At 44.0% G+C, this 27612-nt stretch overlaps 1 protein-coding gene across 3 annotated transcripts in view; it reads left to right on the top strand.

Moving 5' to 3' along the window:
* The window catches only part of DHX40 (DEAH-box helicase 40), a 139414-nt gene that overhangs the window by 34919 nt on the left and 76883 nt on the right, over positions 1 to 27612 (top strand). For all 3 annotated transcript variants that reach the window (XM_073572966.1, XM_073572969.1, XM_073572968.1), the window contains exon 8: positions 20756 to 20855. In XM_073572966.1, coding sequence (XP_073429067.1) covers positions 20756 to 20855 — 100 coding nt within the window. The remainder of the gene's footprint in view (positions 1 to 20755; positions 20856 to 27612) is intronic.

A 27612-nucleotide genomic window follows, 5' to 3' on the forward strand; every position in this document is an offset into this window, starting at 1 on the left:
CAAAAGCTAAGTTTTCTGCTCTACCTTTTGCATTTGTGTTTTGGTTTTGTTTTGCATTGTTTTCCTTGATTTCTGCCATTCCCTGCTGGGGTGAGCTGAATTCCTTTTTGCTCTATCTTCAGAAAATACCTGAGTACTGATATAGTCTTTTTGAAGCCTAGCGTCTTCAGGGCTTTTTTCCCTATTGTTTTTATAGGGTTTTGGCGGATTACAGACAGCAGCTTTTCTATCCTGTCCTATCTAGTTAGCTTGGGCCCCATCATTTGCTCAGCCTATCTTTCTATCTGTGTGAGTGTTTTTTCATCTTGCTTCACCGTCATATGTTGGGGGCTGCCTATTGCTTTGGGGTCTTTTCTGGGGCAGTTTAGATTTCCCTTTCTGTCTTTTAGGCTATGTAGTTCTCCGGCTGTGATCGAGGGGTCCAGGGCACTGTAGGAACCCCCCACGGCTACTGCTAGTTGTTGATAGGTTCAGGGGTCTGCAATCCGATAGCTGCCAACTTCTCTGGTTTTCTGGACTTAGCTAGTATTTCTGTTTTTGCCTCCTACGGTGACTCATTCATAACAATAGACGCTCCTGCTGGCTATTCAGCTACTTCTGCTGTAACGTCACAACGACAAAGCGCAGCAGCTTCTCCACTCTAATGACCGGGTGGGACTGCTGTTGTCATGCTGATTGACAGCGGGCCTCTCCCGCATGACGTTAACAGACTAGCTCGGAAGAAGAGCTACTCCGTTGACAGGTAGAAGCTGAATGGTCGTCAGGAGCAGTCTATGACCACTCTGTGGCGGCACATTTTTTTTATTTTAAAGTTCTGGATATCCCCTTTTAATGTCATGAAAACAAAACTAAAAAAATAATGGCACAATTGCTAATTTCAACCCACTTTTTTTCCTCGTTTTTTGGTGCATTATGTGATAAAATGAACAGGGTCATTAAAAACTGCAATTCATTTGTCCTTATATACTGTGTAGCTATATCGATGAAGAAATAAAGTGAAATGGATTTTAGAAGAAGGGGAGGGGGAAAAAAAGAAAACCGCCCATTAATAAAGGGATTAATTTAAATTCCTAGGTTAACCTAGAAATTAAATTAAGTGTACAGTTTTCATCTATGTTCACACGAGTTTTTTTTACCTGTTAAGTAAATTAGTCTATTTTGTGTTTTTTACATGTGTTTTTCACATGTTTGATGCTGCGTTTTTTTTTTCGGTTGGCATGTCATGTTTTAACCCCTTAATGACCGAGCCAATTTTGACCTTAATGTCCAAGCCAAATGTTACAATTCTGACCCATGTCACTCTGAGGTTATAACTCTGGAAAGCTTCAACGCATCCCACGGATTCTGAGATTGTTTTTTCGTGACATATTTTACTTCTTCATGTTAGTTTCTCCTATATAACTTGCATTTATTTGTGAAAAAAAAAAAACAAAACAGAAATTTGTCGAAAATTTTGACAATTTTTAAACTTTTAATTCTTATGTCCTTAAATCACAATTATCTCATACAAAATAGTTAATAAATAAAATTTCCCACATGTCCACTTTACATCAGTACAATTTTAGAAGCATCGTTTTTTTGGTTTTTTTTTCTCATTTTTCCAACAAAATTTACAAAACTAATTTTTTTTGGGGGGGACCATATCACATTTGAAGTGACATTTCAGTGGTCTATATGACAAAAAGAACCCAAAAGTGACAACAATCTAAAAACTGCACCCTTCAAGGTTCTCAAAACCACATTTAAAGGGAATCTGTCACCCTTTTTTTGGACTATGAGCTGCCGGCATCGACATCAGGGGCTTATCTACAGCATTCTGTAATGCTGTAGATAAGAAAAAAAGAGTTAGATTATACACACACCGGCGTCCGGTCCGATGGGTGTCGCCGTCCGGTGCTTCCCATCTTCATGCGATGCCGTCCTCTTCTTCCCTTCCTGTAGTAGCTTCGGCACAGGCGCACTGCTGAGGTCAGAGCAGAATACTGCAGTGCACAGGCGCCAGACCTCTCCTGACGCCCGCGCACTGCAGGACTGTGCTCTGCCCTCAACAGGGCAGAGCAGTGCACGTGCGCCGGAGCTACTACAGGAAGGGAAGAAGAGGACGGCATCGTATTAAGATGGGAGGAGCCGGACTGTGACACCCATCGGACCGGACCGCCTCCTCCAGTGAGTATAATCTAACGTGTTTTTCTTATCTTTCAGGTTACATCGGGGGGGGCTTATCTACAGCATTACAGAATGCTGTAGATAAACCTCTGATGTCAATGCCGGCAGCTGATGGCAAAGAAAAAGGGTGTCAAATTCCCTTTAACTAAGGGGATGACAAAGGGCGGTTGATTTACAATTTTTTTCTTATTTTGATCACTGTCATAGAGTCTATCAAAGTGTTCAAAAGGAACCAATAGGAAAAATTTCCTATTGTTGCTGGGTACCGGCCGCCAGATCTCGGCGGGTGCACTGTGCATTGGCCTGCCATTTTTTTTTTTTTCCAGGAAAATGACACCGGGGGACTGATGAGGAGGGACTGGGGGATGGCGGAGGTACAGGGAGGTCTCAGGGAGCATAATGTATATCATGTCAGAAGAGAGAGAAATCATTGTCACAGCTGGCACGGTTTTTTATTGTGTTCACCGTTATTCACTAAATAATGGCGATCATGTGATCGGACACTGGAAAATCTGGCCCTGATCATGTTATCCGGGGTGTCAGCTACCTCCAGTAGCCGACACCCCAGAGATTTTCCAACTCTGGGCGGCCTTATTCCTGATCGCCATTTTAAAACTGCAATGAGGGAATAAGTGCCCTTAGCCACTGCTGTTTAAATGCGTATTGGTAGTCGTTAAGGGGTTAAATAAAACTTTTTTTTTTTTTTTTTTTTTTTAAATGCCTGGTATTCGGCTTTGACAAAACTTTGATACAGTTATGTGCACATTACATGCTATTTTTATGCGTCTGAAATGCACTAAAAACGCATGTGCGTTTTAATCTGTGGATTTTCCGCATCTACAAATCTGCTTACAGAACGCAGCTTATCCACAAGAGAAATTGACGTGTTACAGATTTGAAACACGCACCGTAGTTTTTCCGTGAGTAAGAAAAGAAGCAGAGTGGGCATGAGATTTCTGTAAATATTATCAACTTTGCTGGAACTGTAGTATGCTGTGTTTGTAACGCAGAGAAGGCACTGAGAAAGCCTCTGCAGTGCCTGTCAGATTTCTGATCTTACCCAGTGCACTGCAAAGTGTCAGATCAGCGATCTGACACTTTATAGTAATGTCACACACTGGGACAATATAATAAAGTAAAAAAAAAAAACAGTAAAAATTTTTAAAAAATTCCTGAATAAATTAAAAAAAATTTCCCTAATAAATTCTTTTTTTTTTTTTTTTTGTAAATAAGAAAAATAAAAGTACATTTCGTATTGCCACGTCCGTAACGACCCACCCTATAAAACGGTCCCACTAGTTAACTCCCTTTAGTGAACAAAAAGACGTATATAAATAACCATGGTACCGCTGAAAATGTCATCTTGTCCCGCAAAAAACGAGCCACCATACAGCATCATAAGCGAAAAAATAAAAAAAATTATAGCTCGCAGAATAAAACGATGCAAAAATAATTATTTTTATATAAAATTTTTAATTGTATAAAAGCCCCAAAACACAAAAAAAGATATAAATGAGGTATCGCTGTAATCGTACTGACTCGAAGAATAAAGCCGCTTTATCAATTTTACCACGAAATGGTGTAAACGCCCCCCACCAAAAGAAATTCCTGAAATGTTGGTTTTTGTTCATTCTGCGTCTCAAAAATTGGAATAAACAGCGATCAAAAAAGTCACGTGCCCGAAAATGGCACTATTAAAATGTCAACTCGTCCCGCAAAAAATAAGACCTCACATGACTCTGTTGGTGAAAATATGGTGATGCAAAAACTATTTTTACAATAAAAGGCGTCTTTTAGCGTGACAGCTGCCAAACATAAAAACCCGCCACAAATAGTAAATCAAACCCCCCATTGTTAGATGTCGGATTCCTGCCTCTGCAAAGGAGGAATCTCGAGCCTTGCCTTCTGTGGTCTCCCATTCAGTCCCAGCCGCAGAGGAGCCTGCTCAGCAAAGATGTCGTTCCCAGCGTCTTGCTCAGGCTAGTTCTGTCAGGTAGGTTGGTTGCTGCTGCCATCTCTGGGTCAGCTTTGGCAATCCGCACTAGCCAGCAACGAGCAGCTCCAGAGGCTGTGCTTTTTGCAGCCTTCTGAGAATGCCCTTGGGACGACCTCTCATTGGAGGTCAGGCGTCACATGCTCAGGTCCTCAAGCAGCTCTGATTGGGCCATCAGGAAGGCTGCACCTATAAAAGGATCGCACAGCCGTGCGCTAGTATAGTCTGTAATTTGTAGTGGTATGTGTGATGATGGATGCTTGTGAACCGCTGACTGACTCATTATGAAACCCCTTCCCTCTGATACGTATGTTAGTACGGTTTAGAATTTTGAGTCAGCGCCGAGTAGTGGCACTGCCTAGCGCCGCAGTGCCCCAGCTCCTATCACATGTTGGCGCCAGTGTGCGCCATGCTACATTGGGCACTACGGTACCACATGTTCAGCAGCATCAGTCAGAGCGGTGCCGTGCGCAATTAATGCGCATTCCAGGCCAAAGCTTAGGCTGGTTAGTGGCGTCCGCCAGAGCTGCGCTGTAGTACTTCGTGCGGTATTCATCTATCAGCTGCACCCTGCGACTGTTAACAAGGCACAGCGTTCAGTAAGGGTCTCTCCTTGGCGTTGCATTAGCGGCGCCGAACGCTAATGGGTCTAGAGGGACTCTAACCCCGTGTCCTTGGGGCAGGGTCCTGTGACCAAAACACTAGCGTTCACTCTGCGGTATAGCAGCCCTGTGAAGCAACAGGGTCCGCCTCCTATTCACCGGGTGAAGTTAACCCATATGTGTTTGCTATACCGCCAGTTTCTGTCCGCATTACCAAGCAGCAGTCTACAATCTCTGCATGGTGGACCCCGGGCTGCAAACGCACCTCATTACTATCTTTTATTTGGTGTGTTCCACCAGCCCTAACACCCTTTATCACGCCCTTAGTTAGGGAAAAAAAATAAAATTAATAAAATGTATTTATTTCCATTTTCCCATTAGGGATAGGCTTAGGGCTAGGGTTAGGATTAGTCCTAGGGTTAGGGCTGAGATTAGGGTTAGGGGTGTTTTGGGGTTAGCGTTGGAGTGAGAATTGGGGGGTTTCCACTGTTTAGGCACATCAGGGGCTCTCCAAACGCAACATGGCGTCTGATCTCAATTCCAGCCAATTCTGCGTTGAAAAAGTCAAATGGTGCTCCTTCCCTTCCAAGCTCTGCCATGCACCCAAACAGTGGTTCACCCCCACATATGGGTTATTAGCGTACTCAGGACAAATTGCACAACAACTTTTGGGGTCCAATTTCTCCTGTTACCCTTGGGAAAATAAAAAAATTGGGGGCAAAAATATCATTTTTGTGGAAAAAAAAATGATTTTTTATGGTTCTACGTTATAAACTTCTGTGACTTCTTGGATATCGGTCAGACGCCTCTCACAGCCAAACCAGATCTCCCACTTTGCACTGATGAGGGGCAGTACCCCGAAACACAGTGTCTGCAAATGGAGATTCTGGCTTGGCTTTTATCCTAAGTCATGTAACTAGGCTCGTTAAAGGGTCAACATTGACTTTTAGGATTGCTACCTCCAATAGGTGGCACTAGAGTTCTAGTCCTCTTCCTCTCTGAAGAGACAATTTGCATAATTAGCAAACTTCTGTGAAGCACTTGGGAGTTCAAAGTGCTCACCACACATCTAGATAAGTTCCTTGGGGGGGTCTAGTTTCCAAAATCCGGTCACTTGTGGGGGGTTTCCACAGTTTAGGCACATCAGAGGCTCTCCAAATGCAACATGACACCCTCAGGCTATTCGATCAAAGTCTGCATTCCAAAACATCACTACTACACTTCCGAGCCCTGACGTGTGCCCATACAGTAGTTTTCTCCCACATGTGTGGTATCGGCGTACTTAGGACAAATTGGACAACAACTTTTGGGATCCAATTTCTCCTTTTACCCTTGGGAAAATAAAAAAAATTGGGGACTAAAAGATCATGTTTGTGGAAAAAATGATTTTTTTTTATTTTCATGCCCGGGCGTTATAAACTTCTGTGAAGCCCTTGGGGGTTCAAAGTGCTCACAACACATCTAGATAAGTTCCTTGGGGGGTCTAGTTTCCAAATGGGGTCACTTGTTGGGGGGTTTCCACTGTTCAGGCACATCAGGGGCTCTCCAAACACAACATGGCGCCCAATTTCAATTCCAGCCAATTTTGCGTCAAATGGCGCTCCTTCCCTTCCGAGCTCTGCTATGCGCCCAAACAGTGGTTTACCCCCCACATATGGGGTATCAGCGTGCTCAGTACAAATTGCACAATAACTTTTGGGGTCCTGTTTCCCTTGGGAAAACAACAATTGGGGGTGAAAAGATCATTTTTTGGAAAAAATAGGATTTTTTTAAATTTATGGCTGTACGTTATAAACTTATGTGAAGCCCATAGGGGTTCAAAGTTCTCACCACACATCTAGATAAGTTCCTTGGGGGGTATAGTTTCCAAAATGGTGTCATTTGTGGGGGGTTTCCACTGTTTAGGCACATCAGGGGCTCTCCAAACGTGACATGGCGTCCGATCTCAATTCCATCCAATTTTGCATTGAAAAAGTCAAACTGCGTTCCTTCCCTTCCGAGCTCTGCCATGCACCCAAACAGTGGTTCCCCCCCACATATCAGGTCCCCCCCACATATCAGGTATCCACGTACTCAGGAAAAATTGCACAATAACTTTTGCAGTCCAATTTCTCCTGTTACCCTTGATTAAAAATAAAAAAAAAATTGGACCTGAAGTAATTTTTTTGTGAAAAATAAGTTAAATGTTCATTTTTTTGAACATTCAAAAAATTCCTGTGAAACACCTGAAGGGTTAATGAACTTCTTGAATGTGGTTTTGAGTATCATCAGGGGTGCTGTTTTTAGAATGGCATCACTTTTGGGTATAGACCCCTCAAAGTGACTTCAAATGTGATTGTGATGTAGTCCCTAAAGAAAATGGTGTTGTAAGTATGAGAAATTGCTTGTCAACTTTTAACCCTTATAACTTCCTAGCAAAAAAAAATTTTGGTTCCAAAATTGTCCTGGTGTAAAGTAAAAGTTGGGAAAAATGCAAAATTTTCACCAAATTTCCATTTTTTTCCCAAATAAACGCAAGTTATATGAATGAAATGTTATCACTAACATGAAGTACAATATGTCACGAGAAAACAGTGTCAGAATCACCGGGATCCATGGAAGCGTTCCAAAGTTACCACCTCATAATAGGACAGTGGTCAGAATTGTAAAAATTGGCCCGGTCATTAACGTGCAAACCACCCTTGGGGGTAAAGGGGTTAATGTATAGATTAGGGCAAGCCAGTACATCCTTCGGGTTCAGTAGTGGAGAGCACTGTTAGCATATATTTTCATAGACTGGGTAAGCGTAGTTCTGTTGTGGGCCACTAGATGGGGGTATACTAGTGGGCCTGGTTAGGTATAGTTTATTAGGTAGTTCACACAAGGGTTAATTGTAGGAGGAGCTGATATGGGTTAAGTGTAGGCTGTAGGAACTAGTCAGAAGGGCGAGCACACCCGACAAGTCCACAAGGGCTCCAAGCCCAGGACGCCATAGCAGCTACACAACGTTTTTAAAGAGAAGCTCGGGCACAGTCAGACGGGTGCTGGTTACGACTGGAGCACCCAGGGAATTACAGTTTATGGCAGTAGCAGGAATGGAAAGGAGTATGTGGTCTGTTATGATTGGGTCACCGAGGAGGAAAGCAAGACCAAGCTAAGCCACAGAAAACCAGAGAGGTTGATAACTAAGCGGATTGCAGACTCCTGATCCTATCCACACAACTAGCTGTAGCCGTAGAGCGTACCTACGATGATCCTAGATGCCTCGACACAGCCAGAACACTAAATAAGCCTAAAGCAAGAAAGGGGAAATCTAAACAGCCCCAGAGCAGACCCCAAAGAATAGATAGCCCCCAAACATGTATTGTCGGTGAGACAAGATGAAAACACAAACGCAGGTAGGAAAATACACTGAGCAAACGATGGGGCCCACACTAACTAGACAGGAAAGGAAAGACTCTGTCTGCAATCACGCAAAAAACCTGACAAAAAATGCCCAACTCGTCTGATAGAAAAATACTGAAGTCGCTAGACTTCGCCCACTATATCAGCACTCTGGCATATTCTGAAAGCAGAGCAAAAATAGGCCAATCTAATAAGGGACAAAAACAAACTGGCACAAGCAGTAACATAAGGACGGAAATTCAGCACAGCCCCAGCCGGAGCTGGCTGACCACTCAAAACTGAAATAGACAAAGCCAGATCAAATGTGAGCAATAGCAAAATAACACTTAGCTGAGCATGCAGGGACTGAGCTGGAAACTAAGACCTCAGGAGGCAGGAAAAAATCACCAGCAGGGATAGAGGGAGTCGGCTGTCTTAAATCCAGTTAAACTTCAGATCTCCAGTCATCCTCCTCATTATCAGGTGGCAGGCCTCTGTTAATTAGATCAGCTCCATTATCTCCAGTAACCACCAGAGGGAGCCCAGAAAGAGAACTCGCGACCCCTCTGTCAATATAACCAGCTCCACTACCTTCACTAGTAACCAGAGGTAGGCCAGAAAGTGAATTCACAATAGTGGTCCAAAAGTCGTGCAGGGCGCAGAACATTCACCATGTGGCAGATCTTAAATAGGGCTGAAGCTTGCAAGTCTGGGGCTAAACGGATGAACGGGATCCCCCTATATGTTGAGGTCCTACAGTAGTGAAGCTGTGGTACCGCCAAGGGTGCCACTACCCCATAATGTGCTTGAGGACAAGGAAAGCAAGAAAGGGAAAGTGCAGGAGGAATGCTGTGTGGACTGTAATGTAACTGATGTGTCCAGGAACATTGAAGAGAAAAGTAAAATCGTTGATTTGGCATCAGAACCGGCATCTGTGTCCGATATTTCAACCCTGAACACTGGAACCAAGTGTGCAGGAGCTGGGTCGCACCGCAGTGAAATCCCTGTCCGTGGACCAGCACCCCAAACAGGTACACCGGTAGAAGCTGATGGTTTTTCTGTGGGAGGAGGCCAGGACACCAGAGCCCCCCAGTGTCCTCGGCCTCCTCCAAATATAAGTGTCCTTATATTTGGCGTAGTCGGCAGGATGCGACTACCTCGTTGAGCGGAGAACTTGCGAAGAGAAAGATGAAAAGTGATGTGGGGATGGAAGTTGTGCCCCTGAAGTTTAACAAGGAAGAGAGTGGACAAAATTGTGTGTCATCGGATGTGACTGACCTAACGGATTGGACTGACGCTGTACCTAAACCTGATTTCATGTTAACCAAGATGGCGGCCATGGAGTTGGCAGGAAATGGCGCCGCGAATGAAGAAGATGACATAGCCCTGACCCTTCGTGGGTGTTTCCGTGTCCCCTTGGCGCCAAAAGTTGCCTGTTATTGCACCCTGGCCCTCCCCTGGTGGAAGTGACTGAAAAGAAGAAAACCTCGCCCTCACCTACAGAACTCTTGCACCTTGGTGGAGTTGACAGGGGAGTACCCACCTAGAAACGGGTGTGGCCTCCCAGAAGATTCTGGAAGCAGTGGTTCGGTACCAGTAAGTGACGGCAACTCGGGCGCGATGGAGCATTCCTGCACTCAGAGTTGTCAAGGCGTGGACCAGATAGAGTGGCGCTGGAGGAAGGAGGATGGAAGAACGTGGTCCAGCAGGCCCTGGGAAGAACTGGCAGAGGCCCCGGCGGATCATTTCATGGAGCTGTCCCGGTCGCAAAGTCAGCGCCTGGTGAAGACCTCGGGCTCCTGGAGTGCGGAATCCCCGGCTGGATGGCGGAGCAGGATGTGGAGCTTACGGGCCAACTCCAACAGGAGGAATCCTGTGTACCGGAACCCTCGCCGTTGATTCGTCGCGGACCGGAAATGGCGTCCACGCAAGATTAACCGCAGCCGGAAGAGCAGCATCCAGCTGAGCTGACACCAAAAGGAGGAGTGGTGGCCAAAGCAGCCAGTGGGCTTGGCACGGGCGCAACCATCGTCCCTCCTCCGGAGAGGGTGAGTGAGCCTCGACCCTTTACCCCTGAGGGATGGTCCCGCTCACCGCCCCCTTAAACCGCCGCTGTTGTCGAACAGCACGTCCCCGAGGGGGGTGTAGCCGCATATCCATACCCGGCGGCCTCTGCAGTACCTTCCACCTCTGTAGGCTTGGGCGCTCCCCACTTTTCTCAAACACCGGAGGGGCCCTTCCCCAACCCCAGGCAGGCGGCCTGTTTGGAAGATGTAATACAAAAAAAGAAGTGTGGGCCGAGTTGCCGCAGGGTGGAAGCACCCTGGCAGGTCTGTGTACCCGATGACGGTTGGCATATGTGGACATTGAGCGGGGGTACGGCTTCATCAGAGAAGACGGGACCAACGTGAAGGTCTACGTGAACGTGGCCTCCATAAGGTTTGGCAGGGCCCTGAAGGAGGGCAATGAAGTATCCTTCTTTAACCCCTTCACCCCCAAGGGTGGTTTGCACGTACATGACCGGGCCAATTTTTACAATTCTGACCACTGTACCTTTATGAGGTCATAACTCTGGAACGCTTCCATGGATCACGGTGATTCTGACATTGTTTTCTCGTGACATATTGTACTTCATGATTGTGGTAAAATTTCATTCAAATAACTTGCGTTTATTTGTGAGAAAAACGGAAATTTGGCGAAAATTTTGAAAATTTCGCAATTTTCCAACTTTGAATTTTTATGCCCTTAAATCACAGAGATACGGCACACAAAAAACTTGATAACTAACATTTCCCACATGTTTACTTTACATCAGCACAATTTTGGAACCAAAATATTTTTTTTTTGTTAGGAAGTTATAAGGGTTAAAAGTTGACCAGTGATTTCTCATTTTTACAACTCCATTTTATTTTTAGGACCACATCACATTTTAAGCCACTTTGAGGGGTCTATATGATAGAAAATACCCAAAAGTGACACCATTCTAAAAACTGCACCCCTTAAGGTGCTCAAAAACACATTCAAGAAGTTTATTAACCCTTTAGGTGCGTCACAGGAATTTTTTTGAATATTTAAAAAAAAAATGAACATCTAACTTTTTTTCACAAAAAAAATACTTCAGGTTCAATTTTTTTTATTTTACCAAGGGTAACAGGAGAAATTGGACTGCAAAAGTTATTGTACAATTTGTCCTGAGTACGCTGATACCTTATATGTGGGGGAGAACGACTGTTTCGGCGCATGGCAGAGCTCAGAATGGAAGGAGCGCCGTTTGACTTTTTCAATGCAAAATTGGCTGGAATTCAGATCGGACGCCATGTCACGTTTGGAGAGTCCCTGATGTACCTGAACAGTGGAAACCCCTACAAGTGACCCCATTTTGGAAACTAGACCCCCCAAGGAACTTATCTAGATATGTGGTGAGAACTTTGAACCCACAAGGGCTTTACAGAAGTTTATAACGTACAGCGGTACAATTAAAAAATCATATTTTTTCCACAAAAATGATCTTTTCACCCCAATTTTTATTTTCCCAAGGGTAACAGGACCCTAAAAGTTATTGTGCAATTTGTCCTGAGTACGCTGATACCCCACATGTGGGGGTAAACCACTATTTGGGCGCATGGCAGAGCTCGGAAGGGAAGCAGTGCCATTTGACGTTTTTGGCTGGAATTGCGATCGGACACCATGTCGCGATTGGAAAACCCCTGATGTACCTAAACAGTGGAAACCCCCCACAAATGACACCATTTTGGAAACGAGACCCCCTAAGGAACTTATATAGATGTGTGGTGAGCACTTTGAACCCCCAAAGGCTTCACAGAAGTTTATAATGCCAGGGCATGAAAATAAAAAAATCGTATTTTTTCCACAAACATGATCAATTAGTCCCCAATTTTTTTATTTTCCCAAGGGTAACCGGAGAAATTGAACCCCAAAAGTTGTTGTCCAATTTGTCCTGAGTACGCTGACGCCCCATATGTGGGAGAAAACTACTGTATGGACACACGTCGGGGCTCGGAAGGGAAGTAGTGACGTTTTGGAATGCAGACTTTGAGGGAATGTTCTGCGGGTGTCATGTTGCCTTTGGAGAGCCCCTGATGTACCTAAACTATTGAAACTCCCCACAAGTGACCTCATTTTGGACACTAGACCCCCCACGGAACTTATCTATATGTGTGGTGAGCACTTTGAACCCCCAAGTGCTTCACAGAAGTTTATAACGCTCGGACGTGAAAATAAAAAAATCATTTTTTTCCACAAAAATGATATTTTTGCCCCCAATTTTTTATTTTCCTAAGGGTAACAGGAGAAATTGGACCCCAAAAATTGTTTTGCAATTTGATCTGAGTAGGCTGATACCCTACATGTGGGGGTAAAACACTGTTTGGGCGCATGACAGAGCTTGGAAGGGAAGTAGCACCATTTGACTTTTTCAACTCAGAATTGGCTGGAATGGAGATCAGACGCCATGTTGCATTTGGAGAGCCCCTGATGTGCCCAAACAGTGGAAACCCCCAATTCTAACTCCAACCCGAACCCCAACACACCCCTAACCCTAGCCCTAACCCTAATGGAAAAATGGAAATAAATACATTTTTTTAATTTTATTATTTTTCCCTAACTAAGGGGGTGATAACGGGGGGGTTTGATTTACTATTTATGGCTGTTTTTATATTTGGCAGCTGTCGCACGCTAAAAGACGCTTTTTATTGTAAAAATAGTTTTTGCATCACCACATATTGAGAGCTATAATTTTTCCATATTTTGACCCACCGAGTCATGTTAGGTCTTATTTTTTGCGGAACGAGTTGACATTTTTATTGGTACCATATTCGGGCACGTGACATTTTTTGATCGCTTTTTATTCCGATTTTTGGGACACAGAATGATCAAAAACCAGCGTTTCATGAATTTCTTTTGGGGGGGTGCGTTTACACCGTTCCGCGTGCGATAAAATTGATAAAGCGGTTTTATTCTTCGGGTCAGTACGGTTACAGCGATACCTCATTTAGGTCGTTTTTTTATGTTTTGTCGGTTTTATGCAATGAATACTATTTTATATAAAAAATAATTATTTTTGCATCGCTTTATTCTGCGAGCTATAACCTTTTTATTTTTTCGCTGATGATGCTGTGTGGTGGCTTGTTTTTTGCGGGACAAGATGACGTTTTCAGCGGTACCATGGATATTTATATGCGTCTTTTTGATCGCGCGTTATTACACTTTTTGTTTGGCGGTATGATAATAAATCATTATTTTTTGCTTCGTTTTTTATTTTTATTTTTTAAGGGGTTCGCTAAAGGGGTTAACTAATGGGACAGTTTTATAGGGCAGGTCGTTGCGGACGCGGCGATACCTAATATGTGTACTTTTATTGTGTTTTTTTTTTTTTTTTTTTTTATTTCCAAAAAATGGATTTATTTGGGGGAATTTTTTTTTTTTTTTCTAATTTATTTGGCGATTTTTTTTTTTTTTTTTTTTTTAACTTTATTAAATAGTCCCAGGTGGGACATCACTGTCCTGTGACAGATCGCTGATCTGTCACATCACAGATCACTGTGACAGATCAGCAATCTGTCACAGGCAGTGCAGAAGGCTTCCTCATGCCTGCGCTTTGCAGGCACTGAGGAAGCCAGCTTCCTGCAGGCCCCCGAAGGCCCCCGTCGCCATCTTGGATTCGGGGGCCTGCAGGAAAGGAACCCCCCGCAGCAGCGCTACACATTGCGCTGCCATGGGGGGCTCAGGGAAGCACGGAGGGAGCCCCCTCCCTGCCGATGCTTCCCTTTAACCCCCGGTACACTGCGATCGTGTTTGATCGCGGTGTGCAAGGGGTTAACGAGCGCCGCTGATCGCGGCCGGGTGTCAGCTGATTATCACAGCCTCCAGTGGCGAATTTAAATAATAATACGTGCAGATGGATACACCGCCTCCACCTGGCGAATTTAGGTATTACACGTTAATATAAATTCTGGAAACTCCGCCTCCAGTACGGCGAATTTAAATAATAAGGGGGACATGGGAAACATTAACAATGGTGGGCCCTGCGATAGGGAATGGGGACGAGGAGACCTCCTAAGCTCCCCTGAGCCAGCATCCCTGCACTCCTTACGTTCCCTATACAGGCTCCGCACCTGTCGCCGCACGCGAACCTTAAACCCTTGCTCGCCCTGACCCTAAACCCTCACTAGGGAGTAGGCCGGTGCGGAAACTAATCCCACCACTGCACTAATAACACACATGAGGGGAAGAGACAATACAGGGGGACACCACTTAGCTTTATGCTCTGTGCTTATGCTCCTGCAACAGAGCCCTCCACCTGCGTGCGTCTTCTCCTCCACCCGGATCCATCACCATAACAGGATCCTTCACCATAGTGCAGCCTTGGAGCAGAGTCCACCACCAGTTGCTGCTGCTTAGTAACAGAGTCCCAGAGATGAGTTCAGCTTCTGCCACGAAGGCAAGCATGCTTGAGTCCAGCTCAGCAGCCAAGTCCCACATGGTGAGTGCCACTCTCCATAGTCGCCACTCCACCAGTCCATGCAGACACTTCCTGCCGACACCATCACTGCGACCCCACCACGCCATGCCAGCCTTTCGTCCAGACACCATAGCTGACACACGTCCCCCCTGGCTAAGCTGCGCAGGACTCCTCCTCAGGTCCATCCTTCCACCAGGCTCTCACCAACTCAGAATCAATGAATGAATATCACCAGCAGTGATTACACACCCTGAGACTCATTTATAGAGCCCCACACCTGATTCATAATTATGTGCGCATTAACCTAAAGTGCGATACCACTAACCACCACCGGGGACAGTCAAGTCACCTTGGCAACTTGCCAAAAGGAAAAAAAGTTCGCTCTGTGCTTTTAAAACTGTCAGATCACTTCAGATCATGACAGTGTTACCATATTATATTGTATACCATATATTAATGTATAGATTAGGGTAAGCCAGTGCATCTTTCTGGTTCAATAGTGGAGGGCACTTTTAGTATATAGTTCTATAGACTGTGTAAGCGTAGTTCTGTTGTGGGCCACTAGATGGGGGTATACTAGTGAGCCTTGTTAGGTATAGTTGATGGGTAGCTCACTTGTAGGAAGAGCTGCTATGGGTTAAGTAAGTGTAGGCTATAGAAACTAGTCAGAAGGGCGAGCATGCCCGACAAGCCCACAAGGGCTCTAAGCCCAGGATGCCATAGTAGCTACGCAACATTTTAAAGAAGAGAAGCATGGGCACAGTCAGACGGGTGCTGGATAAGACCAGAGCACCCGGGGAACTACAGTTTATGAAAGCAGAAGGAATGTAAAGGAATACGTGGTCCAAAAGTCGTGCAGGGCGCAGAACATTCATCATGTGACAGATCTTAAATAGGGCTGAAGCTTTCAAGTCCGGGGCAAAACAAAGGAACGGGATCCCCTATATCTTGAGGTCCTACAGTAGTGAAGCTGCGGTACCGCCAAGGGTGCTTCTACCCCATAATGTGCTTGAGGACAAGGAAAGCAAGAAAGAGAAAGTGCAGGAGGAATGCTGTGTGGACTGTAATGTAACTGATGTGTCCAGGACCGTTGAAGAGAAAAGTAAAATCGTTGATTTGGCATCAGAACCGGTATCTGTGTCCATTATTTCAACTATGAAAAACTGGAATGAAGTGGGCAGGAGTTGGGTCGCACCGCAGTGGAATCCCTGTCCGTGGACCAGCACCCCAAACATGTACACTGGTAGAAGCTGATGGTTTTTCTGTGGGAGGAGGCCAGGACACCAGAGCCCCCCGGTGTCCTCGGCTGCGACGATCGTCCTGGCCGCCTCTTACAACATCATCACAGGTCCTTTAGCTACCGAGGATCTTGCATCTACACAGGGAGGTCTCATAATACACAGGAGGTCTCAAAATATGCAGGGGGTTCTCACACTGCAAGGGAAGGGGTGCTCACAACACAGGGGGTCTCGCACTGCAAGGGGAGGGGTGTTCACAGTACACAGGGTCTCACACTGCACAGGGGGTCTATGCCTGGGCAACGCCGGTCTCTTCAGCTAGTGAGAAATAAACTTCATAATTTACTTGCTATTAAAATTTTGCTCAATTATTGACCTGTCACATGGTCATGTGACCTGCTGATTACTTCCTGTAAGAGATGTACAGAGATTTCCTGTCTGTGCTGTGAGTAGAACATAGTTTTTCAGTCCAGCACAGCTCTGCATGCTGGAGGTGAGGCTCGACTAGCTGCACATTGTGCTCTAAAAAGTATTGTCATATGGGCGTGGCCTGTGATCCATGGAAAGTAGTGTGTGACCCATGATGTGCACAGGGAGGAAGGGAGAGCAGAAGCAGGCTACAGGCTTCACAGATCTATCAGGAAGAGTTGTGAAAAAGTGTTTGCCCCCTTCCTGATTTCCTATTCTTTTGCATGTTTGTCACACTTAAAATGTTTCAGCTCACCAAACAAATTTAAATATTAGACAAAGATAACACAAGTAATCACAAAATGCAGTTATTAAATGAAGGCCTTTATTATTAAGGGAAAAAATATCCAAAGCTACAGAGCCCTTTTGCAAAAAAGTGATTGCCCCCTAAACCTAATAATTGGTCGGGCCACCCTTAGGCCTGTTTCACACCTCCGTTTTTTTACGTCAGTCAAAATCCGCCAATTTTCGAAAAAACGGATCCGCCAAAAAAGGGGTGGATCCGTTTTTTCCCCCATAAACTTACATTAACAGCGGATCTTGACTGACAGTCGTCCGTCCCACCCGTTTTTTGGCGGATCCGTCAAAATTTTAGCGTCTCCCAGGCGGATGGGACGGACTCTGCAACTTTTTTCCGAGTGACGGTCCGCTAATTTCTATTGCGCATGCCCATCAGATTCGCTGGAGCAGGGCTTTTAACCCCTGAATGGCTTTCCGGAACAGCCGTGCAAAGAAAAAAAAAAAAAAAACTCTCTATCTCTTTCTCTCTCTCCGCGGTTCCTTTAAATTTCCCCTCCAGCGGATCCGTACACAACACGGTCCCTGTAGCATCCGTTTAGCCCATGACGGAGGCGGATCCGTTTTCAACAACACCTTGGTAGAATTTTGGCCCACTCCTCTTTGCAGAATTGATGTAATTCAGCCACATGGGAGGGTTTCTGAGCATGACCCTTTTTTTTTTTTTTTTTTTTTTTTTTTAAGGTCATGCCACAGCATCTCTATCAGATTACGGTCAAGACTTTGACTAGGCCACTCCAAAGTCTTAATTTTGTTTTTCTTAAGCCATACAGAGGTTGACTTGCTGATGTGTTTTGGATCATTGTCCTGCTGCAAAACCCAAGTGCGCTTCAGCTTGAGGTCAAAACAGATAGGCCAGACATTCTCCATCAGGATTTTTTGGTAGACCACAGAATTCATGGTTCCATTTACCGCAGCAAGTCTTACAGTTCCTGAAGGAGTAAAACAGCCCCAGACCATCACACTACGTCCACCTTATTTTACTATTGTTATGATGTCCCTTTTTTGAAATGCTATTCTACACCAGATGTAATGGAACCTACTCCTTCTAAAAAGTTCAGCTTTTGTCTCGTCAGTCCACAGAGTATTCTTCCAAAAGTCTTGGAATCATCAAAATGTTCTTTTTGCTCAGCAGTGGTTTTTGTTTTTGCCCTGTCTCTTTTTTTATGGTGGAGTCATGAACACTGACCTTAACTGAGGAAAGTGAGGCCTGCAGTTCTTTGGATGTTATTGTGGGGTCTTTTGTGTCCTCTTGGATGAGTTGGCGCTGCGCACTTGGAGTAATTTTGGTTAGCCGCTCATTCCTGGATAGGCTCCCCACTATTCCATGTTTTCGCGATTTGTGGATACTGGCTGTCACTGTGGTTTGCTGGCATCCCTAACCTTTTCCAGACTGATGGATATCAATTACTTTGTTTCTCATTTGTTCCAGAATTTCTTCAGATCGCAGCATAATGTCTCGATTTTTGAGGTGTTTCAGAGTATTGCCTCTCGTCAGTCTTAGCCTCTCACCCAGCCAAATCAGTTCTCATACTTTGTACTGACGAGGGGAAATGCTCTGAAAAACTTTGTCTGCAAATTGAGATTCTGATTTGGCTTTTATCCAAAGTCATACTGAAAGACTCATTAAAAGGTCGATATTAACTTGTAAGATTGCTACTTCCAATAGGTGGCACTAGAGTTCAAGTCCTCTTCCTCTCTGAAGAGACAGTTTACTTATTTAATTTCCCAGCGGAACATGCAAGGCAAAGCTAGTTTCACATTTGCGCCTTTGTGCGCAGCGTATCGTCCGCAAACGCATGCAAAAACGCAAGCTAATGCGTTTGCCGTTGCGTTCGATAGGACAATGCTTTATCCACTGGAAATTCCTGGACACAAACCAGGCCAATGGGCATGTCTTATGTAAATTCTGGTGTACGCATGTCGTTGCGTACCCTTGCGTTATTGTAGACAGTAATGTGGTTTTTTTTACGCGCTTCATCCGTAGTAAATCGTGGGTAGCCTAGACCCTGGAGAACATGATCAGGGCTAGTTTTTATTGTCCGCTCACCCGTGATCATCGTTATTCGGTGAATAACGTCGATCACAAAAAAAAGTCCAATTTACCATTCATTTTTCTTTTTTCTGCTATGATCTAGCATTTCAGAGAAGTAAGAAATGGGCACTCCTGAGACACCCCCGGTACCTCTGCCAATCCTGGACCCTCCTGCTCCATCCCTCTGCCATCCTTGTCATGTTATTTGAAAAAAATGGTGGGCGCATGGGCAGTGAGCCCGCCGAGATTTGCTGATCGGATAAAATGGAAAAAAAAAAAGTAAATCGGCTCCCTTTTTGTGTCCCCCCCCCCCCCCCCCCTTAGATAAAAATGATAAAATAAAAAATTTGTAATTTTTTCCGTTCTTTGCAGTTAGGGTTGAGGTAACGGTTGTGTTAGAGTTAGATTTGGAGGGTTTTCAAAAGTAAAAAAAAAAAAAAAATGATGGTTATTGTTGAGCGTAAGTGCTCACTACTCGGACTATCGTGGATCCCCGCATGTTATTTTGGGGGTCTCGCAGCCGCGAAACATGCGGGCCAGGGACTGGAGCATATTACTCGACAACCCATGATACTTGGTACATACTTGAGCACCCAACGCAAACTGGAGTAGCGAGCACTTGCGTTCAACACTAATGACGACGTAATCAATATGAAGTTTGGGTCTAAAGTAAATTTTTTGCAAAAAAAGTTAAATGTTCATTTTTTCCTTCCATGTTTCTTTAGTTCCACTTCTTGAATGTGGTTTTGAGCACCTTGAGGAGTGCAGATTTTAGAATGGTGTCACTTTTGGTTATTTTTGTCATATAGACCACTGAAATGTCACTTCAAATGTGATGTGGTCCCTAAAAAAAAAAAAATGGTTTCGTAAATTTTGTTGGAAAAATGAGATTGTTGATCAACTTGTAACCCTTATATAACTTCTAACAAAAAAAAAATGTTTCCAAAATTTGTGCTGATGTAAAGTAGACGTGGGAATGTTATTTATGAGCTACAGCTCTTGAAAAATTTCAGAGACAACCACATCAAAACCCTGTCATGGGCAGCCCATTCTCAAGTCCTGAAGCCCATTCTCAAGTCATGAACCCCATTGAAAACCTCTGGAATATAATCAAGATGATGATGGATAGTCACAAGCTGTCAAACAAAGAAGAATTGCTTACATTTTTGCACCAGAAGCAGTGTGAAAGACTGATAGAAAGCATGTCAAGACGCAAGAAAGCTATTTTTAAAAATCATGGTTATTCCACAAAATATTGATTTCTGAACTCTTCCTGAGTTAAAATATTAGTGTTGTTGTTTCTAAATGATAAGGAACTTGTTTTTTTTTTTGCATTATTTGAGGTTTGAAAGCACTGAGTTGTTTGTTTGTTTTTTAATTTTGGCTATTTTTCTTTGTCGTAAAAAAAATACAAAATTTTTTGCTTGGAAATTTGGAAACATGTTGTAAGAAGTTTATAGACTAAAAGAATAATTTACATTTTACTCAAATATACTGTATACTCAATATGTATATAAGTATGTGTTTGTTTATATATAATACCGTATATGTTCCCAATTTTGAAATTGATGACTTAAGTACAGTAGAAGCCTTGACTTGTTGAGATGGTTGTATATTGCTAGCCAACAACAAGCTTTCGCCTGAAACTAATGAAAACTGCAGAATTTGATTAAAGCTATTCATTAGGGAAACCTTCACATTCCCTAAAGAATGATTTTCTGATTCTGCAGTTACTTGGAAAAATATTTGTTCAATTTCAGAGCAAACTGCCTCAATAATTGTGTTTTTTAATATTTAAATGGCCCAGTGTATTTCTCCGCAGTTCTATTTGGTTTTCAAAGATTTTGGATATACACACACACAAGTTATAATGTGATATACACATTTTTTGTGTGCTGCCTCCTTTTAATGGAGTTACTTAGCAAATAGCAGAAGTATAAGCCTACCTGACATTAATGTATAAATATAACTTCAAGGGAAATGTTTATTTCTATCCGAGACCGTATGAATGTTTTTTGTAGTTATGTACTGTAGAGGGGATGTTCTAATGGAATTTGTGAAGTAAAGCGCTGAACTACATTTCCTGTTTTTATATCCTGTGTCAATTTGCAGATCAGCAAAAAAGAATTTTTCTCCCACCTCCCAAAGGCATCAGGAAATGTGTAGTAGCCACCAACATTGCTGCAACATCTGTAACAATTGAAGGCATTAGGTACAAAGTAGCTTAAAAGTTGTTTATGTTACAAATTCAGTTATCTATATGTCTGCTGGTGTAGTATTTCTCTATATTCCTGGCTTCTTCCAAGGTAGCGTTGCACCAAGATGACATTGAGTCCTCTGGTTTGTGTATTTGGTAAAGGACCTCATAGATGTTAGAGATTAAAAGGGTGTGTATGTGTATATATTTATATATTTATATTTTTCGCTGTTTTGTTATACACATGTTTATTTCCTTTGTGTGTAACACAGAAAAAACTGAGAGAAAATGGCAAAATGGACATAATTTCATTTCAATTTTGACACCCTCAACAAAATATTTGATTGCAGACCCGTTCTAATAAGTAACTGCAATCAATCACTTCATATAACCATCAACAAGCTTCTTATACCTCTCAGCTGAAATTTTGGACAACTCTTCTTTTACAAACTGCTCCAGATCTCTCATACAGTTAGGTCCATATATATTTGGACAGAGACAGCATTTTCTAATTTTGGTTCTAGACATTACCACAATGAATTTTAAACAAAACAATTCAGATGCAGTTGAAGTTCAGACTTTCAGGTTTCGTTTGAGGGGTATCCACATTAAAATTGGATGAAGGGTTTAGGAGTTTCAGCTCCTTAACATGTGCCACCCTGTTTTTAAAGGGACCAAAAGTAATTGGACAATTGACTCCAAGGCTATTTCGTGGACAGGTGTGGGCAATCCCTTCGTTATGTCATTTTCAATTAAGCAGATAAAAGGCCTGGAGTTGATTTGAGGTGTGGTGCTTGCATTTGGAAGGTTTTGCTGTGAAGGAAACAAGCGGTTAAAGGAGCTCTCCATGCAGGTGAAACAAGCCATCCTTAAGCTGCATAAACAGAAAAAAACCATCCTAGAAATTGCTACAACATTAGGAGTGGCAAAATCTAAAGTTTGGTACATCCTGAGAAAGAAAGAAAGCACTGGTGAACTCATCAATGCAAAAAGACCTGGGTGCCCACGGAAGACAACAGTGGTGGATGATCGCAGAATAATCTCCAAAGTGAAGAGAAACCCCTTCACAACAGCCAACCAAGTGAACAACACTCTCCAGGAGGTAGGCGTATCAATATCCAAATCTACTGTAAAGAGAAGACTGCATGAAAGTAAATACAAAGGGTTCAGTGCACGGTGCAAGCCACTCATAAGCATCAAGAATCAAAAGGCTAGACTGGACTTTGCTAAAAAACATCTAAAAAAGCCAGCACAGTTCTGGCAGAACATTCTTTGGACAGATGAAACCAAGATCATCCTCTACCAGAATGATGGAAAGAGAAAAGTGTGGCGAAGGCGTGGTACAGCTCATGATCCTAAGCATACTACATCATCTGTAAAACACGGCAGAGGCAATGTGATGGCTTGGGCATGCATGGCTGCCAGTGGCACTGGGTCACTAGTGTTTATTGATGATGTGACACATGACAGAAGCAGCCGAATGAATTCTGAGGTATTCAGAGCCATACTGTGTGCTCAGATCCAGCAAAATGCAGCCAAACTGATTGGTCGTCGTTTCATAATACAATCAGTTTGTCTGCATGATTGAAGATTTCTCCCAGTTAATACATAAACCAGAGATCACTGCGAAGGATCCAAAAACCTCCATTGCCACCCTCAGAGAAGACGGCCACGCTCCCAAAAACAAGAGCATGTCATCAGCATACAACGCTATTTTTTCTTGCAAAGACTCCTACACAAGCCCCTTAATTTCAGGTGTCGCCCGAATTACTTCTGCCAAGGGCTCAATTGCCAGAGGAAACAGTAGGGGAGACAGGGGGCACCCGTGTCTTGTCCCTCTGTGTAAGTTAATTGTATTTGAGATCTCCCCATTAATTCTAATTTTGGCCTCTGGACTCGAATACAGCAGCTGTATCCAGGCAATAAAATTTTTACGGAAACCCATCTTGGCTAATATAGCCCACATATATGGCCATTCGACGCTGTCAAATGCTTTAGCAGCATCCAAAGATGCAACAGCCCTAGGTTCCTTTCCCTTTGATGGGATCTGTAAATTTAGATACAACCGCCGGATTTTAATTGCAGTTGATTTCTCTGTCATAAAACCAGTTTGATCTGGATGAATAATACTAGATATTAAGGTACTGTCACACTAAGCCATATCACTAGCAATATCGCTATAACTTATGACGTTATAGCGATATTGCTAGCGACATCGCTGTGTCTGATACTTACCTACGACCCGCTCCCCTGCTGGTTATCGCTGATCGCGCGAGAACATCCAGGACTGTTTCTCGTCGTCAGCTTCCTGCGGCGCTTCCTGTGGAGAGACGAGCATGGAGCCGGGTGGGAGGACGCAGGATCGCCTAGTGTGACAGATAAGTAGCGACCCCCGTCCCCAGCGATGTCGCTGGTGAGATTTGCCTGTGTGGCAGCTCACTAGCGACCACTTAGCGATGCACCAGTGATCCTGAATGCGTCATATCGCTGGTCGGGATCGCTGATACATCGCTAAGTGTGACAGTACCTTTACTCTAGACAGCCGCATTGCCAGAATCTTTGCAAAAATCTTGACATCAACGTTTAAAAGGGAGATTGGCCTGTATGACTCTGGAAGTCAAGGATCCTTATCAGCCTTGGGGATCACCACTATGATTGCTTCATTCAAGGACCGGGGCAAGTGCCCATCTTCCCTAGCCGCCTCAAAAACCTTTAACAGCTGTGGAAGCATTTATATTTGAGTACTGTTTATATACCTCCACCGGCATCCCATCAGACCCCGGTGTCTTCTTCCCTGCCATAGAGTCCAGAGGCTCCTCCAATTCCTCCAGACTAATTGGTGCCTCCAGCCCAACAGCTTCCGATTCCAACAGAGTAGGCAGACCAGCAGTCCCCAAAAAGCTACTGAGCAACTCGTCAGAGAACCCGCCCTGCGAATTATATAATGTCTCTAAAAACTCGCTAAAAGTTGCTAGAATTGCCCCAGAAGATCTTTCTAGTTCCCCATTTTTGTTTATCTCCGCTATCATTGCAGGGCCAGATTGAGTCTTGATCAGGGTAGCTAGTAGATGTCCAGTTCCCTCCCCCTTCCCGAAATAGACCTGCCGCCGGAAGTATCGTTTATCTGCAGCTTTTGAAAGCTTATGTTGGGCTGATCATTTTTCCGCATCTTTTAATGCGTTAAAATGTATATCCAACGGAGTTTTCAAATATTGCAATTCTGCAGAGATAGCTTCCTTCTGTAAAAGTTCCTCATATTCTCTAGACTTAGTTCTAACTCTATTCACTTCCGAGATCAATAGTCCTCTCAGGTAAGTTTTAGACGCATTAATAGCAAAAAATTCTTTTAGCAAGTCAGGAATCCTAGCATCTGCTTGAATAATAGGTAACAAGAATGCGTTAAACGACCATGGTGCCCATTCCCCTCTCCCACCATTTTCCTAATTAAATGTCGCCATAACAGGGGAGTGATCTGACAAGGCCCTAGGTTGATACTCCACTCCTCTGGACAGTCGGACTGCCTGTGGGTTACCCAATATCATATCAATCCTAGACAGTGTTTTGGATTTTACCCTTTTGAGCTGGACCATCCTTTCCGTATTTTGTCTACTGCCTGACAGAGCTGTGGCCCGTGCTTGAAAGCAACATGGAAGTATAAAGGGTGAGCTGAACACTTTTTTTTCTTGCACTTGTGGAACAACTGCACCACGAGCCGGGTTTACCCTGGAGGGGCGTGACTAAGTGACTACCTGTTTTTCACAAGAGCCTCTGTTGGTGAGGATAGGCTTGACCGCAGGTAGTCACCAGGTGTCATTCTAGGGCAGTCCTCGGACCTGCAGCTGCTGACCCATGGGTCAAAGCAGGAAAGCTGAGTGAAAATAGAAGCGTAGTCAGGCTGTACGAGGTTGGGAGAGGCACCATGGATTCACAAAGCTAAGCCGAGGTCAGGTGTGGAGAGGTCAGAATGGGTTCTAAACTGTATTCTGGAGACGGACAAGAACAGGAACCTTAGTTCAGGCGGTGAACAGGAGGAGGAGCAGCCTAATCTACCCCATGCTGATAGGGGATGGGCTGGGGAACCCAAACTCTGCAGGACACAGCATGGCTAAATTCCTGCAGGATCTGGCCGCGCCTCTCTATAGGCAGGTGAAGACAGCAGGAATATGCAGCAGAGTTGAAAGTGCTGTATGAGGTACTGACACGGGAAGGATCAGAGCGGCGAATGTAGTGAATAGCACGGCACTGGAAATGCGTGCAAGTTACCGCTGTGACAGTACCCCCCGTATGCCTAACCCTTACTTGGCCAGACCGACAGAGAAATTTTTCTAACGAGACTGGCACACATGTTTTCCGCAGGCTGTCAGGATCTTTCCTCGGAATCAAAGCCCTTACAGTCCACCGGATAGAAAGTTCTCACCAAACCTTGGAGTCCAGGATGTCCATAACCTCAAGACATCTGAGGAACCCTCAGGAACAGAGGTAGCTGAAGAAGATTGGGGCTTCAAAAAGCAATTCAGGACCACCGGCTTCAGGAGCGAAATGTGAAAGAAGTTTGGGATACAAAGATTTACTTGGAGTTAAAGACCTTTGGTCACAAGATTAAGTTGCCTGAAGATCTTGTACGGGTAGATTTATCAGGGGATGAACTTGTAAGAACGCAACTTCAGGTGAATATTCCAGGATGACAGCCAGACTTTGTCCAGGGTGTTACTGGTGCGAAGAACTTTTCTTCTTGTTCACATGAGTTTTCATCCGAGACATGGCCTTAAGGAGGGAGACCAGAGTTAGTCGCCAGATCTGGAGAAAGTTGCCATAGGAGAAATTGTCTGTTGGTACCTGGATAGGCTGGGGAAACCAAAGCCTGCCTGATAAATCAGAGATACATTCTTGCAGGATCTGGCCACACCTCCATATAGCCAGTTGGAGATAGCAGAAATGTACAGCAGATTTGGAAATTCTGTATGAGGTACTCACCGTGGCAGCCTGACACGGGAAGGCGCAGAGCAGCAAACAGTGTGTAGCATGGCGCTGGGAACGCGTACAAGATATCGCCATGACAGCAGGATTTTCTTGACATTTACTTAGTTGCATTTTACATATATAAAGCAATAGGTGGAATTAAAACATAACTTTTAATATGCAAATTAAAAGAACCAAACAATGTGTCACCAAAAAGTGGTTAAAATATCAAAAAAGACGCTAATTCAGTGGTTAGTCCCTAGAGGAAAAATGGAACCACCTAAATGCGTCATTCAGGATATAAAAATGTTGCTCATTGTTCTATACCAGGCAACAATTTATCTAAGGGATACAGCATTAGTTGAGTTTAGCACACAATGCTATAGCCAATTGTACATATATGTTCATGACTAAACCAAACAAAATTTATGGCCACAATATTATCAAAAAGTGAGATATAAATAATAAAGGAACGATCTCGCCAATTTAGGCAGAGGGCCGGGAGTCTCCAAGGGTTCTCTGTTTGCACACAGGAAGATGGCGATGGGAGGACAATGCCCTGTCAAATCCCTACAAACTAACCATCATCTGATCCCCAAACTCCCGCCCTGACAAGGGCAGTCCACAGCTCACCCTATATTGCACATGCCCTGCACTTTCCCTAGAGGGGTGTTCCAACGCGTTTCATCCAAGTAATTCTTCAGGGGACTAACTTGTTATAAAGTGCCATAGTGCTAAAACTCGAGAGACATGAATACGCCTACTCTCAATGCTGTCTGCAGAGAGTGGAAGAAAAAGGGCATATTTATGTTGTCAATTCATGTGAGATGACAAGGAATCATTAACACCTGTCGCCGCAATCAATTACCTCATGTGCAACACATGTATTCACTCCCCATATCCATATAATAGATGCTGTTCTGCCAGCGTCCCGGTCGTCCACCATTACTTGCTTTCACTTCTGATCGGTGGAACGCACGCCAGCAGTGTGCTAGCTCCGCCTACACTGACATCACACATGCAAAGCATATCAAAAGACAGGGATGTGCCCCACTTCCGGTGACATCCACCAACGGGGACGCGTTACAAAAATGCCCCACTTCCGATGACATCTGCCGGTGGACCGCCCCGTGGAAAAATGCCACACTTCCGGTACCCAAAATAAGTGCTGGTAAATCTGACCTGGAGCGCACCAAAGGGAGCATGCCCTGCTTCCGGTGACGTCCATCAACGGAGGCGCAAAGAGGATCCACAGAGAAACGCTAGCAAATGTGGCCCGGAGCGCACATAAGGGAGAACACCCTACTTCTGGTGACGTCCACCAACGGAGGCGCAAAAAAGATATGCCCCTTCTCCAGTGACGTCAAACAATGGAACGCCCCAAGGAGAAATTTCCCCACTCCTGATCAGCAAAAAAAACGCTGACAGATGTAACCTCCATGGCTGATGTTACAATCAGCAAAAAAAAAAAAAAACTAACAAAACAAACTCCTGTGATTTCTTTAGAATACATCACCTGTCAGGTGCATTGTATTTTAAACAGAAATGGAAGTCAAGAGACAGTGGTCTACCTGACATACAATATCATATTATATCTAAAAAATTATATGTTATGATTAAAGTAATGTAGGGAAAAAAAAGAAGGGTGGACATTAGACTTATCACTGGACGCAAATATGCAAATTATATCTTTCAAGCAAAATCCAGATGAAGGAGGAAAAAGGAGTGGGAAGAAGGGGAGAGATAATGTATACACATGAAAAATATTAAAATGGATAGTGACAAGGAATGCATGTATAAGAATACATATATA

The sequence above is a fragment of the Dendrobates tinctorius genome, unplaced genomic scaffold (genome assembly GCF_039654945.1).
Source record: "Dendrobates tinctorius isolate UK_male_01 unplaced genomic scaffold, ASM3965494v1 ptg000007l, whole genome shotgun sequence".
Taxonomy (NCBI): domain Eukaryota; kingdom Metazoa; phylum Chordata; class Amphibia; order Anura; family Dendrobatidae; genus Dendrobates; species Dendrobates tinctorius.